The sequence below is a fragment of the Miniopterus natalensis genome, chromosome 7 (genome assembly GCF_054644295.1).
Source record: "Miniopterus natalensis isolate mMinNat1 chromosome 7, mMinNat1.hap1, whole genome shotgun sequence".
Classification (NCBI taxonomy): domain Eukaryota; kingdom Metazoa; phylum Chordata; class Mammalia; order Chiroptera; family Miniopteridae; genus Miniopterus; species Miniopterus natalensis.
Window position 1 is genome coordinate 70962109 of NC_142087.1, and position 16602 is coordinate 70978710.

The 16602-nt window shown below is 37.6% G+C and overlaps 2 protein-coding genes and 1 non-coding gene across 9 annotated transcripts in view; 1 reads left to right on the forward strand and 2 right to left on the reverse strand.

The window, feature by feature from the left end:
* The window catches only part of PIGN (phosphatidylinositol glycan anchor biosynthesis class N), a 70938-nt gene extending 67652 nt beyond the window's left edge, over positions 1-3286 (reverse strand). For 3 of the 5 annotated variants that reach the window (XR_001604021.2, XR_001604022.2, XR_001604020.2), the window contains exon 1: positions 3139-3284. The gene's annotated coding sequence lies outside the window, so the exon portion shown is untranslated. Of the gene's footprint in view, positions 1-3138 lie in introns of all 5 variants that reach the window. The other 2 variants (XM_016223524.2, XM_016223523.2) reach the window with 1 other exon arrangement.
* A 484-nt stretch (positions 3287-3770) lies between these two features.
* The window catches only part of RELCH (RAB11 binding and LisH domain, coiled-coil and HEAT repeat containing), an 89870-nt gene continuing 77038 nt past the window's right edge, over positions 3771-16602 (forward strand). For all 3 annotated transcript variants that reach the window (XM_016223520.2, XM_016223522.2, XM_016223521.2), the window contains exons 1-2: positions 3771-4314; positions 16359-16448. In XM_016223520.2, the coding sequence (XP_016079006.2) occupies positions 3786-4314; positions 16359-16448 (619 nt within the window). In that variant the 5' untranslated portion in view covers positions 3771-3785. The remainder of the gene's footprint in view (positions 4315-16358; positions 16449-16602) is intronic.
* LOC148092795 (U12 minor spliceosomal RNA) lies at positions 10948-11088 on the reverse strand. Its single transcript, XR_015714841.1, has one exon. It is a non-coding gene; the product is annotated as a U12 minor spliceosomal RNA (small nuclear RNA).

The window sequence follows — 16602 nt, forward strand, 5'->3', positions numbered from 1 at the left end:
CATTACTTTTTCAGTTTTCCTCCTACATCTCTGACCAGTGTAGAATGTGCTTTCTGGTCAGTGAATTTTCGGGTTACTCAAAACTTGGTTGTAGGCCCCCTTCTCTCCTTACTCTACACTTTCTGTTTAGGCATTTTTCATCATATTGGCTTCAGTTATCACCTATATGCAAAAGTCTCAACAAATTATAGCTCCAAATCCATATACATAACTCCAACCCCGACACATCCACTTGAATGTTAAATGCAAACTGAGTACATTTACAATCAAAATCATGATATAACCCCCCCCCCGCCCACTCCACTCCCCACCCGGACGTGAGCCTTGTTTAGGTAGGAACCCTCCTCACTCCCTAGTATTCACAGTCTCAGGCGATGGCACCACCTTCCACCCATGTATGCAAATCAGAGAACTAGGAGTCATTCTTTATACCCTATTATTCTACTGTGTAGCCATGTATTATTTTTTTTGTTTTCCTTTTTTCAAGATGCAAATCTGGACATCTCGTCCCTTATATAAAACCCTTCAGTCCCTCTGCCCCATCCAGATCTAGACTGAAATCCTTGCCTGGCCAGTGTGGCTCGGTGGTTGAGTGTCCACCCATGAACCAAAAGATTGTGGTCGGATTTCCAGTCAGGGTACATGCCCGGATTTCAGGCTCGATCCCCAGTCGGGGGCGTGCAGGAGGCAGCCGATCAATGACTCTCTCAGCATTGATGTTTCTGTTTCTCTCTCCCTTCCTCTCTGAAATCAATAAAAAACAAACACACACACATATTTTTAAAAAAAGACTCAAATCCTTTTTATGACTAACAAGGTCATACCTGGACTGGCCTCTGCCTCTCTTTCTAGCCTTGTCCCATAGCACTTCCCCCTTCCCCTTGCTTTATGACACCTTGACACACTGGCCTTCTTTTATTTCTTTACATACCTGGTGCTTCCTACTGCTGTAAAGACCTTCATGGGTACAATTCCTCTCCACAGAATGAACTTCCAACCTACCCTCCATCCTTTCACCCCATTGTATTTTCAAGTATCACTTCCTCTGTGACTGTGCAGTCCAAATCAGAAACCAAAATCTTTGCTTCAGTTTATCATCACATAGCTAAGTCTTTGACTATTTGGATTACTGTCTGTCTCTATTACTTAACCATAATTTCATCACAGCAAGACAGGGCACTCATCACAGTCCTAGGCACTTAGCAAGGACTCAAATAGTTACTGAATAAATTATTCAGGATTATCATTTCAAAGGTACATGTAGTATGCACTATTGCCACTAGAGGCTGCCTTGCTTCTCCTTTTATTCCTCCAGAGCACAAAAACTGTGAAGATCCAGGATATTTTAAAAACACACACATTTATGCTTAAGTCATTTACTATACATAAAATTGCAGTGATTCCAAAATATCATCCTTCACATACTACTTATTTTATTATTTCCCAACACATGTATATTAAGCAATTTGTTATTTCTCTTCAAACAGAATCACATTTTATTCAGATTTACTGAAAAAGAAAACTTTGTCATCGTTCAATCATTTAGAAACCTCTCAAAATAAGTGAATAACTACTAAAAAATTTTTTTTTAAGTTTTAAAACTATCCATTTCTAATCATGTCCTTCCCATGCCATTCCTAATCCCTCCCATTCCTCCATTCCAGAAATTGGTTCCATTTCCAATCTCTCTGGCAAATTCAATTAAAATAAGGATCAGCAATCCTTTTGGCCACGAAAAATATGTAACAGGACACAGCATTAGTTATTTTTAATACTATTTTCCTAACATGAGATTTCTTTCCATGTTTTTCTTCAATATATGTCACAGAAAATATTTAACTCCTAATATTCAAACATTCAGAGTTAATATTCTATAAAAAATATTTCACATTCTTAGTACTAACAATGTCCAAAAAACTTCTGGCAAAAACAAAACAAAAAACTCAAAGCTTCATTCAAATGAAAATTTTAGTTTACTGAGCCTGGGTAAACTGAAATTAAAGCCTACACTTAACAGTTGGCATACCTTTACATGTAAACCAATAACCTGGCCTAAAGTTACATAAGAATGCTCTATTTTAATTGTTCCACAGAGCTAAAGGAGATACTTTACTGCTTGGGTATAATATGTAACTTACCTGATAACATAATTACTGCTACCTATTTACTTTGGTCCTTAAAAGAAGCTGTACAGAAAGAAAGAAAATCTTAAACCTGCAAAAGTAGCAAGTTATGTGTGAAGAAAATAGAAGCTCTTAGGAACAGCACTCTAATACGAACATCTCCTTTACCACCTCGAACTGTAATCAAGGAATGACATAAAAGATAAACTTTGAACTTACAAATTTAGTATAGTTCCTTCATGTGCTAACATTTGATAAAATCAAAGCTGTCTAAAGCATCTAAGTTTTAAAATAACTGTTTCACTGTCAATACCTGAATTGCAGCCTAAATGGGCAAGTTGCAAGGCATAGTGGGAGAATGGAATGTTAGTACTAAGAATGTGAAATATTTTTTATAGATTAACCCCTAATGTTCGAATTATAAATATTTCCTGTGACAATATATTGAAGGAAAACATGGAGAATGGATGTGGACGTTAAGAGAACTGATTTTAGTGCCTGTGAATATTTATGAGTGGTGTTGATCAGGTCAATGAACGTTCCTAGGCTTAAATTTACTTTTCTCTCTACCTGATGGGACTGCATGTGATATTTTGAAGGGTCCCCTGGTGGTGCAAAATATGTATTAAGTCCTAAGTGTTTATTGAGCCCCTCACAGCTTGTTCTCCAAGTCAAAGCTAGGAGAATATTCACAGATCCTAGCAAACCCATCTTCCGTTTACTTTCGGCGCCTCCCACGCCCCGCCCCACCTGCGGGTTTACAGCACTAACTCCAGGCCCAGCCGGCGCCGCTGCCAGGCCTCCAGGGCGGGCAGGCACGTGGCTGGGAAGGGAAGGAAGAGAAAAGGAGCCAAATTCTAACCACTGTCCTGGGGACCTGCTACACGTGCAGGGTAAACGCCACCACTTAGCGGCAAACTAGAAAGAAGAAGCGCTAAAGCAGCAGCGAGTCCGCGGGCGTGGGCCCAGTTTCGGTGCCATCGCACTGGTCTGTGCACTGGTCCCCGGATTTTACCTGGGGCTTATCCCGGTCAAGCCCGATCCAGGAATGAAGCCTCCTCAGCGCGAAGGCAGGACCCAACGCTTTGGCAGAGTTCTCCTCTGCCCCCTGAAAAGACAGCCGGGACAGCCAAAAGAACCGGGCACCGTCACAACCGCATCTCAACCGCGGAACGCCCCCGAAACCTACCTGGCCAGCAACTGCTCTCGCGATAATTCTAGGACCAGTTCTCCGTAATCCCGCCCCCTCCTAGTCCCCTAGCCAATCAAACAGGAGTGTGGGCGGGGTTTTGCCTTTGAGTCAAGAGCGGCTTTGCTAGTCCTTGCAGTGGACTGAGGAGGCTGGGGCGGGGCGCGCGCAGGACGGGGCGGGGAGAGGGGGCGGGGCAGAAAAAAAAAAAAAACAACTCTCCATTTCTCGCGAGATTAGAGACCAGGAAGACGCCTGCAGAGCTGGGCTGCTGGTGCAGCGGCCGCTGAGGCAGCCGGTGCTGCTGCGTCCCGACCTGCCTCCGGGCCTACGCCTGGTTTCCGCGTGGGGAGGCGGGACGTGGCCAGGCCCGGGCCGTGGTGGTGTGCAGTGCCCGCTGAGGCTGAGGGGAAATTCAGGTTGCGGCCTGTCAGAGCCGGTCAGGGAGGTGCCCACTCGCCTGACAGGATAAGATGGCGGCGATGGTGCCTGGAGGTAGTGGCAGTGGTGGTGGCGGCGGCGTGAATCCATTCCTCAGTGATACTGACGATGACGAGGACGAGGTAGCGACGACCGAGGAGCGGCGAGCAGGACTTCGGCTGGGTTCCAGGGGCGACCTAGATCCTGGCTCTGCGGACTCGCTATCGCCCCAGGATCCCGTGGCCTTAGGGAGCAGTGCACGGCCAGGGCTCCCTGGGGAGGTGGCGGCTGTGGTGGGACTGGGGGGCAGTGGGGAGAACCCGGCCCGGTTGTCAATTGATGCGATCGCGGCTCAGCTGTTGCGCGATCAATACTTGCTGACCGCCCTGGAGCTGCACACCGAGCTGTTGGAGAGCGGCCGCGAGCTGCCTCGGCTGCGCGACTACTTCTCCAATCCGGGCAACTTCGAGAGGCAGAGTGGGACCCCCCCGGGGATGGGGATGCCGGGGATCCCTGGAGCAGTCGGCGTTGGAGGCGCAGGAGGTCGGGAGCCGAGCATGACGTCGGGCGGGGGACAGCTCAGTAAGTGAACGCAGCCTGTCTCACCCGCAGGGTTGTCAGGGTTGTGGGGGAGGGTGTTTCAGGGCGGGTACCGAGTGTTATGAACATTTTAGACAGACAGTTGCAGGGGATGGGGGTCTTCGGCGGTGGCAGCCGAAGGATCTGGCTGCTCCTGCCTCCATCCCGTGGCTGAACTTGCACTGGCGCCTGGCTCCCCTGTTGGTGTCGGTATCTATAAAAATTTCCAACGTTTCTAGTTCACTGGCAATTACGGGACTCCAGACGGCTCCCTTGCAAACTGGCCTATCGCTTTAATCATTTTTCCCTGTTCTCCAGTTTCCTGAATCGCCATTACCAAGAAATAATGTTTCTTACACTGTTCGCAGTAATTCGACTGGAAGTCAAGAGAGAGAAAAGAATAGGAAATATTGCTGCTCTGCCCTCCACTAAAGACCCTTTGTCGTTGGGATGACTTCCTCACTAAAAAAAAGGGTGGGGGTTTCAACTGCATAAACTATGCCCTCTTTAAATATAGACAATTTAATTCAATTTCAATACCTTAATTTCAGTAGTTTCCAAAATTACAGGAAATCTAAGGAGCAGGGTAGGCAAGTTCTTCCTGCAGTGTATCTCATGGTCCCACCGCACTGAAGCCCTTTTATTCTGCATAAGTTAGAAATATACTTTTTTTACCTTGTTTAAATCATTTTTAGCAGCACAGAATAATCATTTACCCCATTCATCATATACTGTATTTTTAATTGTAATTATTGGGGTTAATAAAAGTATATAGATTTCAGGGGTATATTTCTATAATATTGTGTGTTCACCACCCTAAGTCATGTCTCTTTCCATCACCACTTAACCCTCTCTTTACCCTCCCCTAGCTCCCCCACCCCCCTTTCACTTTGGTAATTACCATACTGTTGCCCTATTAACTTTGTTTGTTAGTTTATTTTGTTCATTAGATTTCACATATAAATGAAATCATATGGTACTTACCTTTCTCTGAACGGCTTATTTCACGTAGTATAATACTCTCCACATTCATCCATGCTGTCACAAAGGGTAAGATTTCCTTTTTTATGACCAAGTAGTATTCCATTGTGTAAATGTACCACAGCTTTTTTTTTTTTTTTTAATTGATTTTAGAGAGAGGTGAAGGGAGAGGGATAGAAACATCCATGAGAGAGAAACATCAATCGACTGCCTCTTGGGGGATCAAGCCCACAACCCGGCCATGTGCCCTGAGTATGCCCTGAGTTGGAATCAAACCAGTGACCTCCTGGTTCATAGGTCCTTGCTCAGTCACTGAGCCACCCCAGCTGGGCCACAGCTTTTTTATCCACTCATTTACTGATAGACACTTGGGCTGCTTCCAAATCTTAGCTATTGTGACTAACACTGCAATGAACATAGGGGTGCATATATTCTTTCAAATTCATATTTTGGGTTTCTTTGGATATATTCCCAGAAGTGGAATCACTGGGTCATAAGGCAGTTTCATTTTTAATCTTTTGAGGTAACTCCATACCACTTTCCGCAGTGGTTGCACCAGTCTGCACTCCCACCAACAGTGCATGAGGGTTCCCTTTTCTCCACATCCTCTCCAACACTTGTTTTGTTTATCTTTGTTTTTTTCTTCTTCTTGTTTTTTAATGTTTTTATTGATTTCAGAGAGAGGAAGGGAGAGGGAGATTGAGATAGAAACATCAGTGATGAGTGTCATTGATCAGCTGCGTCCTGCACACCCCCTACTGGGGATCAAGCCCAAAACCCCGGCATGTGCCCTGACTGGGAATCAAATTGTGACCTGAGTCATAGATTGATGCCCAACCACTGAGCCACGGGCTGGGCAACACTTGTTTGTTGATTTATTGGTGGTAGCCATTCTAACAGGTGTAAGGTGATACCTCATTGTGGTTTTAATTTGCATTTCTCTAATGATTTGTGATGTTGAGCATCTTTTCTTGTGTCTATTGTCCATCTGTATATCTTCTTTGGAGAAGTGTCTGTTCATGTCCTTTGCCCATTTTTTAATTGGATTTTTTGTTTTTTGTGTGTCAAGGTTTATAAGTTCTTTATAAATTGGACATTAACCCCTTATCAGATGTATCATTTGGCAAATATGTTCTCCCATTCAGTGGGTTGTCTTTTAATTTTGTTGATGGTTTCCTTAGCTGTGCAAGAACCTTTTAGTTTGGCCCTGGCTGGTGTGGTTCAGTTGTTGGAGCATAGGCCTATGTCCCAAAAGGTGGTGGGTTCGATTTCCATCAGGGTACGATGGGGCAACCAATTGATGTTTCTCTCTCACATTGATGTTTCTCCTTCACCTTCTCTCTCCCTCTCTAAAAAGATCAATAAAATGTATTAAAACATTTTAGTTTGATTGTCATCCCGTTTACTTTTTCTTTTGCTTCCCTTGTAGTATCTTAGCCAGAGGAATGCTGGTTCCACTTGAATGAATGAGCTTTCATCAAAATTGGACTGTCTTTTCTTAGGATGAGCCTAGTTTTTTGTACTGTAGAGACAGTACAAAATGGGGAAGACAAGTAACTTATGCTTTTCAGTGATGGATTTCTTTTATGCAAGGTATTGACCATGACTTCAAATTTTTGTAAGGCACCTAATTTACTAGGAGGCAACCAATTGCTTATGATTGAAGGCAATCATTTCACTGGTGAGCCTACAGTCTTTTTGAGTCATCTTCCTCCTTTTTTAAAAATTTTCTGTTTAATGATCCTACCTACCTTTCCTCAGAACTCTCAAAGAGCACATATCTCATTGTGCTCAGTGTTCCTTTTTTAGTATCACCAGTGCTAAAATGCCATAATTACAGTCTTCTAAAGTGCCCATCTCCTCTGCTTTACAAAGTAGTGCCTACCTGTTAGATTGGAATTGGGTTTAGTGCTTCCTCTGGCTTTTGAGAGAGAAAATACCAACAGAATATTTCTAAAAGTTATTAGATTCATTGCTTTTAGCTGAATGAGACTTTCCAATACTGTCTGGGCTATATATATCCCTAAATCTATCTGTTATATAGCTGTCATTTTTCTTGCCTATGCCTTTCCAGTACTTTCAAAATTATTATTAATTCTTGTGGAAATTTATTCATATATTTTCAGTGCCTACCACAGAGACTCAAATATAGTTGATATACAGTATTTTACATTCATCAATATATTTCTTAAATTGTGTGACCAATAAAGGATTGGAGGGATCCAGAAGATGTTTGATGCATGTTCTTGATGGAAACGCAAGATTAACACATGAAAGAACTATAGAATAGTCTCCTGTGGTACAGATAAAATAGTGTAAACATTCAGATATAGAAAAATCATTATCAGTTATGGTAATGAAATGATCCTTGTGGAGAAAGTAAAGTTTAAATTTGATCCTCAAGGGTGGGTGAAATTTTGACTAAATAGTGACTTTATTATTTGGGCAAATTTAGACTCTTTATGCTGAGTGAGGAACGGAAAAGGAAGTTAAGTTAAAGAAAAGATAATACTTTATATTTTGCCTGCTTTAAAACATCTCCTGGGAACATGCTTACCATTATCTGGCTCTCCACTTAATTTGGGTAGTTGTAAAAATGCCCATTGATGTTTTAAGCCATTGTGGTACTTTGGCTAAAAGGAAGCAAGATAGGGGTGTTAATCAGGGAAAGCAGACCTTCTGTCAAAAATTAAAATTACACTTTCTGGTTTTCAAACAAGAAAGTTAGGGGTGACCTCCAGAATATATATGCCTGTTTGTTGTTTTAAAATCTTGGTTGAAAAAAAAACTTCCAGAAATTGGTGTAATTTTCATTTTAGTTACTAATATTTTTAGATCCAAAGCTAAATTTGGTTAATTTGGTTTTTTTTATAGCTTTTAATTGTCCCCTCCCATGGTTGTATGATGATCAACTGAAAGAGAACATTTATCATGGTCTAAAAATACACTGTTAAATCCAAATTACAAATATCAAGTGAGAAAGAGCTGGTGGGCAAAAGTAGGTTTACAGTTGTGAGTATGTGAAACAGAGTTTATTCTTGTATTATTATTTGTTAATTATTGTATTATTTTCCATACAAACAACTGTAAACCTACTTTTGCCCCACCCTTATATTAACAGCTTATCTTTTTCTTATAGGTAGTAGTTTTTACTGGTTTCTACCGGTACGTACCATGAGAGTTGATGATGAATTATAGTTTCTAAATTATTGATACTAAAATCATACTTGTTGATATTTAAAGAGTGTTTTGCTGTTTGGCATATTTTGGATGCTATGCCTCTTTGATTGACTTTTTTGGGATTTGCGTAAGTTTAGGGTTGATCTACTTCATTCAGCCCCCTTATCATATGAGTATTTGTTTCAATATTGTAATTTTTTTAGATAATTGATGTAACATTGTATTGATTTTTGGGTTAATTATTGTATTATTTTCCATACAAACAACTGTAAACCTACTTTTGCCCCACCCTTATATTAACAGCTTATCTTTTTCTTATAGGTAGTAGTTTTTACTGGTTTCTACCGGTACGTACCATAATGATTGATATATGTATATATCAAGAAATGATTACTACAAGTTTACTTTACATCCATCACCACACATTGCTGTATTAAATTATATTGGGTCTTGTAATTGCCTTTGAGGAGAGAACCATTAGGGAGGGACATGAATGTGTTATTTTTTTAAAAATTTTTAAATTTATATGAAAATTGTTAACAGTTCATATTGGGTGGTGGTTATATGGTGGTGTTCTTTGTACTCTTCTTTTTGAAAAGCAATTAAAACAGTATGTACTGTGCTTTGTCAAAATTTGCATGTGATTAAATTATGGCAAAACAAGGAAATTTTGTAATGGAAATTGACTCTACTTCCACCATTAATTGGCGCCTAATCCTATAATCTGTGCAGTGTGAACAGAGTTTGGTGTTTCGGGGACATGAAATACCATTTTCTCTCTGGTATGTAAACATAAAGATTATATTTTGTATAATAAGTTATTTCTTCATATGTGTCTGTCTTGTGTCCTACCTTTTCTGTTACCTTATATTGAATATAAGTATCTTATATGTGATCTATTAAGTAAATTTGAAAACACACACACAAAAAAACAGCCAAAAAAAGTCATTCTTTGCTGACAAGCTAATGATTACATATGTACCAATTTATTTCCAGATCTCCTGTTGCCATTTATAACCTTGAGGATCAGTTCTGTTTAGAAGAAAAATCCTCAGAATAAGTTAATAATTCTTAGTATAATGTTGACACAGATCTCTTTTAGGATATATTTAGTATGTTTCAAGTAGACAAAACTATATTATACCAATAGTTTTTTTTATTGCATTGTATTGGTATCTTGTAAGTATTCTGTATATGTGTATGGAAGTAGAATTACCATTAGAAAAGCACCTAACAACAATCTTGAAGTTTCTAATTTTTCTAGTCATGAGTAGAGCTCCTTGTAAGCATTCTTTTACAATCATGGTAAGGATTGAAGCTCTTTTTTTGTTTCCTTCAGGGATAGATGTGTGAGAAAGAACAGTTGACCAAAGAATGTAAGGGGGAATGATGAAAGTTATGAATGCACCACCAAAATCTCTAGTCAAATTTGGTCATTGTTCTTAAAGATGCATATGTGCATTTTGTACCCTTTAATAAGTCACAATAGGAAGAATACTGATTTTTGCCTACTAAACCTTTAAATAAGATGACCATATCAAAAAGGTGGCCTGTATTGATAGCTGATTTATGAATCTGTGTGGACCCTTCAGTCTTTCATTTCATTTATATAATTTATTATAGACATGCTTGTTTGCATTAAAACACTTGAACCAAGATTTATTAAAATACCATTTTAAAATAAAGGCATTAAAGATTGAAACCAACTTAAATGTTCAATAGTAAGGGATTGATTAGTTTAAATAGACAGTCTATATGTGCTGATGTGGAATGATCACTGAGTCATATTATAAGTTGAATAAATTAAGTTGCAGCAAATATATATATGTTTTCATTTATGTACCAGAAAAGGGGGAGAAAATTCCATATGCCTAGCATATTTTAAAAGGATACATAGAGAAGAGTCTAAACAATGAATGTTGCTGCAGAGGAGGATTGTTGATTGGGAGATGGGCCCAGGGATTTACCTTTTCTTTGTATGCCCTTTTATATTTTACCACATATGATCTCTTAAGTGGCAGGCCTGGGATTCAACCCAGATCACTGACTTCAAAGTCTGCTCTCTTTCCATTACATCACAACTACTGTTTTATGTCAACTTTGAGACATAGCTCAGCAAAAGTTCTCAGATCATTTTAGTATATAATCAGGCAAAGTATTTTAGTAATTCATTCAGAGTATATATAGCTTATTAACTCAGTCAGAGAAGCCAGTCTTCTTCTTAATGCAGAAGGCTGGTCAGGTAGTACAAAATTGATTATTTAAAAAATAAAGTGACAGACTGTAGCACCACACTAAGACAGAGGTGAGTAATCTGCCTAAAGCATCATTTAATTTCAACAAGGTATCCACACTGCAGTGCTCAACTTAATCCAAATCTGGACATTCACATCCTACATGTGATTGTAGGATCAACTAAGCCGAGAATTAGAGCCAAATACAGTCACCAATTGTTCTGAGTAAAATACTTTTACAAGGCTGAATTAGTTTGCCATTCCGCAAAATAGGGGGGTCCCTTAGGGGCAACCCTTACCCTCCCCAAAATTAGTCTCACATTAATAGTGAGGATTCAGGCATCACCCCAATCATTATTTTCCTTACTTGTAAGTAAGGCATTGCCCTCTGTTTTTCAATCTGGAAGCTTTGCTGCATGGTTGCATCTAAGTTTCTGGTCTAGTGGTGGAGCATGACTAAGTCTGAAGAAGGAGGAGACCACACAGCGCAATCCTGCATGTTGCCCTCTTCCAGGCTTTCTACCTATTCCTTCAGAAACCCCAGCAGTCAAAAATGTTGTTCATTTGTTTTGAAACCAGCTGGTCCTGTTGTAGGTGGATAGATTGCTCAAAGTAGTGACATTTCCTGTTCTTTCTAACCATCTATCAAGTTTTGTGCTTGTGTGCTGCCTTAGTTCAGGCCTTTAGCTCCCATCTGAACTACCAGTTTTAGTGTTGTAACTGGTGCCTTCCAGCTCTCCATCGTTATTCTTACTTGATTTTAGAAGCTATTTGTTCATGTCACTCCAACCAACTAAAACCTTTAAAAATTGCTTCCTCCTGTTCAAAGCAACTTTTTCCCCCAATTGCTTTTTTGTTAGTAAAATTATGTATTACAGAAAAAAGAATTGGTAAACCTGTTTAGGAATTTTAATTTCCCCCCCATTTTTGTAGAGTATATGAAAAACTGCTTTAAAGTTCTTCCAATAATTTTGCTTCTTCGTGCCTTTTCAACCATATTGTTTATATACAAAACCTCTGTTGTACCCACATCCTTTACTCAGTGTCCCTTGAACATGTCTTCCACTTTCATGCTTCAGTGCCTCTGTCCCTGTTGCCTCCTCTTGGAATGCTTATCTTCACTCTTCCTTTTCTTTTTTCCAGATCTTGTGTAGCCTTAAAGGAGGATCCAGTTTATATTTCTTCCTCTCCCTGAAGCTTCTCCAGCCCATAGTGATCTCTCAGTCCTCTGAACTTGTATTTTTTTTGTATCTTACAGTTATGGAAATTCATTATATAGAGAATTGTGAATATATTAGTGTTATTGAACATGTTTTTGTATTAATCTATTAACTGACCAGATTTTTTTAAAAAGACATTACTTGGAGTTCGTGTCTCATGTGTCTTTGTCTGTTATCACACATGGCACAAATGCCCAAAGTAGATAACTTATAAATGTTTATTTAGCATGAATATAGAAAAGATTGACCATACTTAATTATCTCTGTCACCAGTGCTTAATATTGTGCCTGGCAAACAAGCTTTCAATAAATCTTGAAGTTATGTTAAAAGAATGATCTTTAGGTAGCGGGATCCTAGAAATATGTAAGCTTGAATGTTCCTTGTGAAAAATTAGCCTTTTCCTCTATGGCTTGTTTACTTAGCTCTGTCTGAGCAAAGTTGAGTCAAAGTTGGTCGTTCTGAGGCCATTCTCAGTATCAAGCCCAACTTACATGTCATGTGAACTTGCATGCTCTTATATATTATGTTGTTCATGGGAACTAGTGGTTTAAAGCTCAGGCTTTGGCGTTAGAGAGCTTGAGTTCATATTTCTACTCTGACACTTCCTACTTGCACAACTGTGGATAGTCTGCTTCCTTTACTGTAAAATGCAGATGGTAGTGCCTCCTCTTACAGGGGGTTGTTACAAAGGTTAAATAAGATTATCCATGAAAAATGTCTGGCACAGAAAAAGTGATCAAAACTGTTAAGTATATAATAACTATTGTTAATAATAATCTTCCTCTTTACCTGACAACTATTCCTATGGTAAAATCATCCAACATTATAGAAATTTAACTTAAATGAATAGTTTGTCAATAAAATTTGTGTAGAGTCTCTTCTTAAGTTTAAACCTTTTGACTTTGAAGTTTAGCTCATTGTGGAATCTTGTGACAAAGAAAAGATGGACTGCAAACTGGGAGATTTGAATTCTAATCCTAGCTTGCTCACAGGTTAAGTTAACCTTTAACATAAAGGGATCTGCCTGAATTGTTGTTATCTGTGTACATGACTTAATTCCAGTGGTTTATAAGCCTATTTGAGGCAAAGATCTTTCTACTCCTCACTGTGGGTTAGTAAATATTCATTGAACGAATACATAGCTCAGTTTTGCTCATCTATAAAAATGAAATGAGAGTGTTGGACTATCTCTAAGATTACGTCTCACTTTCAAATATTTTGAATATAGGGGTCTGTGAAATGAGCCCCAGCATTAGAAAAGAATTGAAGATCAGAAAATATAAATGTGAGTTTTGCCATTGACAGATCGCTAAGGCTCTCTTTTAATTTAAGTGGATAACATTAAAATGTTTATATACAACCTCACGTTTTGAGGCAAGATAAATTTATTTTTATTTATTAAATTTATATACTATATATGTCTGTCTTTATTATTTACCATGACATAGGTTTTTTTAGACATGGTTCAATAAATGACTTTGGCTGAAATAATTAGAATTTTAAAGTTAATTGCTTGATAGTATTTTTCTCCCTTTTCTTCAATTGTAAATTGGGTACTTTCAAGACTTTTTAATTATAAAATACCCCTATTGAGAAGATATGACTTTGGGTGGTGGACACACAGAGCAATATACAGCTCTTGTAACATAGAAACCCACACCAAAAACCTATATGTTTATATTAACCATTGTCACCCCAATAAATGTAATAAAATGAATAAATAATTAAAAATACCTCTATTATAATAAAAGTATTAAATGCCTTTGGAGGAAAGATAGCAAAACACATACAAAAAACTTCCAACAGTATGGAGTATATAGTGAAGAATTTTAACTCTGCTTCTCAGAGTCAGTTACTATTAATTACTTATTGTGTGTATTTACAAAAACATATAAAGCATATATAAGCATACACAACATATCTAACTGTACCTTTCTATCAGTAACCTGGTCCACAGTAGTTGTTTAATAAATGTTTAATTGAATTAATCAATACTCTTTACCAGTCAGCAGCTGGTGAGTTTTTTTGATACATTTAGCTTTTAAAATGCTATATAATTTCCATAAAAGATACCTTTGCAAGGGTCTGAGACTAATTTTTTTAACTATTGTAAGGTTCATTCTGTCATCAGCACTAAAGTATTAAATATAATTAAAAATAAGACTGCTTACATATGTAATTTATAAAATCAGTCTGCGTGTCTTATAGTCACATTGTGTATAATGCATTAGTTTTCAGACTTAGTAAAACCAACAAACAGGTTTTACCAGTTTGCAAACTATGATGAAAGTCCCTGATCATTCAGTTCCTGAGTTATACAGTGAATTATTATTAAGAAGTTACACAATCCTGGAATTTGAAAAAATGATGGTATATTTCATATTAGAATATAGTAACTTCTTAATAAAAGAAGTTAATTTTTCCAAACTCTTCTTTTATATTAGAGTATTTGAAAAGGCATTTATTTGCCCTGAAAAAAATTGTAGCTGCATCTAAAGAAGCATAACTTATCTTGGAGCTATAATATTACCTTATATTAGTCTTAAAATCCAAAGTACATTTTATATACAAAATCTGTTATAGTTTAGTCCAATAAAAGTTTATATTACTTCCATAAATAATTATTTTTCTTGACGTGGTGGAATACATTTTAATGAATTAGGACAGTAATTTTATGACATCATATAGTTATTGTTATTTAAAAATTACCAGAGTTTTTTTCTTGGAGAATATAAAGTCATTGGCTTGGAACTAAAAATTTAGAATATATTTTTCAATGGCCATACTAATACTGTGTTTTATTAAACTCTGATTAATAAACTGTTTGCTTTCCCCAAAGACTTTCCCTATTGCAAAGATGATTTCTTTCAGAATATAATGGAGGAATAATGTATGGTGATCAGCTAGGCTCTAACCTATGCCTTTATGTTTGATTTAAAATATTAGAAGGAAGAAGAGAAAGAAATATTTAGAAAACTAGCATTAGATGGATGCTTAACATAATAAAAAATATTTCTCTGAAATCAACAGCCAACGTCAATACTTAACATTCTATGAAAATCAGTATTAAAACGGTCTGATATTACAGCACCAGAATATTGGCTGATATAAGTTCATCCTATTTGGTGTACATGTTTAAATACACAGATTAGAGATATCAAAATAGCTAATGAGTAGCTAAGACATGTGACTAAGAGTACGGTACTCAAGTGGAGTTTCTGGTTTGGTCAGTAATGGCCAGATAAACTAATATATCAGGAAAGTCAAGATGCTAGATACATGGTCCAAGAATGTGAATAGAAAATTCACACATGCCCCAAAAAGGTAGATAGCCAATATATTTTTAAAAGAATGTGTAAATTCACCAGGTATCAAAGCGATGCCTAATTAAGATATAATTGTATAGTGTGTTCAGTTGGTAAGATTAAAAATACTAATTGTCAGCAGCAATTATATGCTGCTGATGGAACTCAGATTGTTATGTATACTTATTTTGGAAAGCAGTTGAAGCAATATGTATCAATAGCCTTAATGATAATGGCAAATTCTCACTATCTAAGCTTATGAGTAGGTTTTTTGTAAAACAGCATGCCATGTTACATCAGCAGCAGCCTGATCCATCTCGTGTGTAGTGTGTCTCTTGATCATTTTTTCTTGTGCTGGATTTAATGTCATGTTGTTTTGTATAGTAACATGCTGTCCAGGCTCGTAGTCTGGGAGCAGTTACCGTCTAGGTTTGTAGAAGTGTGCTCTGTGATGTTCACAGGCACAAGGATGAAATTGCCTAATGACACATTTTTCAGTTCTAGAATTTCCACTGGTATTTTTTTGTAGTATCTATCTTTCTGCTAAGATTTCATCTTTCATTCATTGTGTGCATTTATTCCTTTACTTCACTGACCATAGTTATAATTGCTCTTTTTAAATGTTAGTCTACTAATTCTAATATCTAGATTACTTTGGGATCAATCCCCGTTGATAGTGTCTTCTCTTGAGACTGGGTCACATTTTGCTAGTTCTTGTGTATCAAATAATTTTGGACTGTATAGTAGGCAATGTGTGTTATTGTGGAGACAGGATTCTGTTCTATTTTTCAAACTCTATTTTTTTTTAGTAAGAAATTATCTTGTTGGACTTAATCTGCAAACTCTTGGGCAGCAACTAAAAAATTTTATTTCTTATTTTTTTATCTTTTGATGGGCTGGTTACATTATGCCCTGTGTGTGCATTGTTCAGGAGTTAGTCAGAGATTTGGGCAGAGAAACTTGAATTTAATTGGTGTGAGCATTTTTACCTTAGTTTATTGCTTTAATAGAATTCCTAGGTCTTAGAATCATAGTTGCGTTAATTGTAAGTAATTGATTTCCAGTTCCTTATTTTGATGATTAAATAAAGATCTGCTTAATTATTTTATTTTTCTCTTTATTACAGATAGAGCTGGGAGCATCAGTACCCTTGATTCTTTAGACTTTGCAAGATATTCAGATGATGGTAACAGAGAAACAGATGAGAGAGTAGCAGGTGAGTAAGATTGTGAAGATAGATTTGGATTCTTTGACATTCCAGAAATAATAAAATGACTTGAGGAATTCTTTTCCTTCTACAATTTGGTATGTTAATATAATTAGTTATTATACAAAATTATTTTACTAATTTACTGGCTCCAGGGAACATC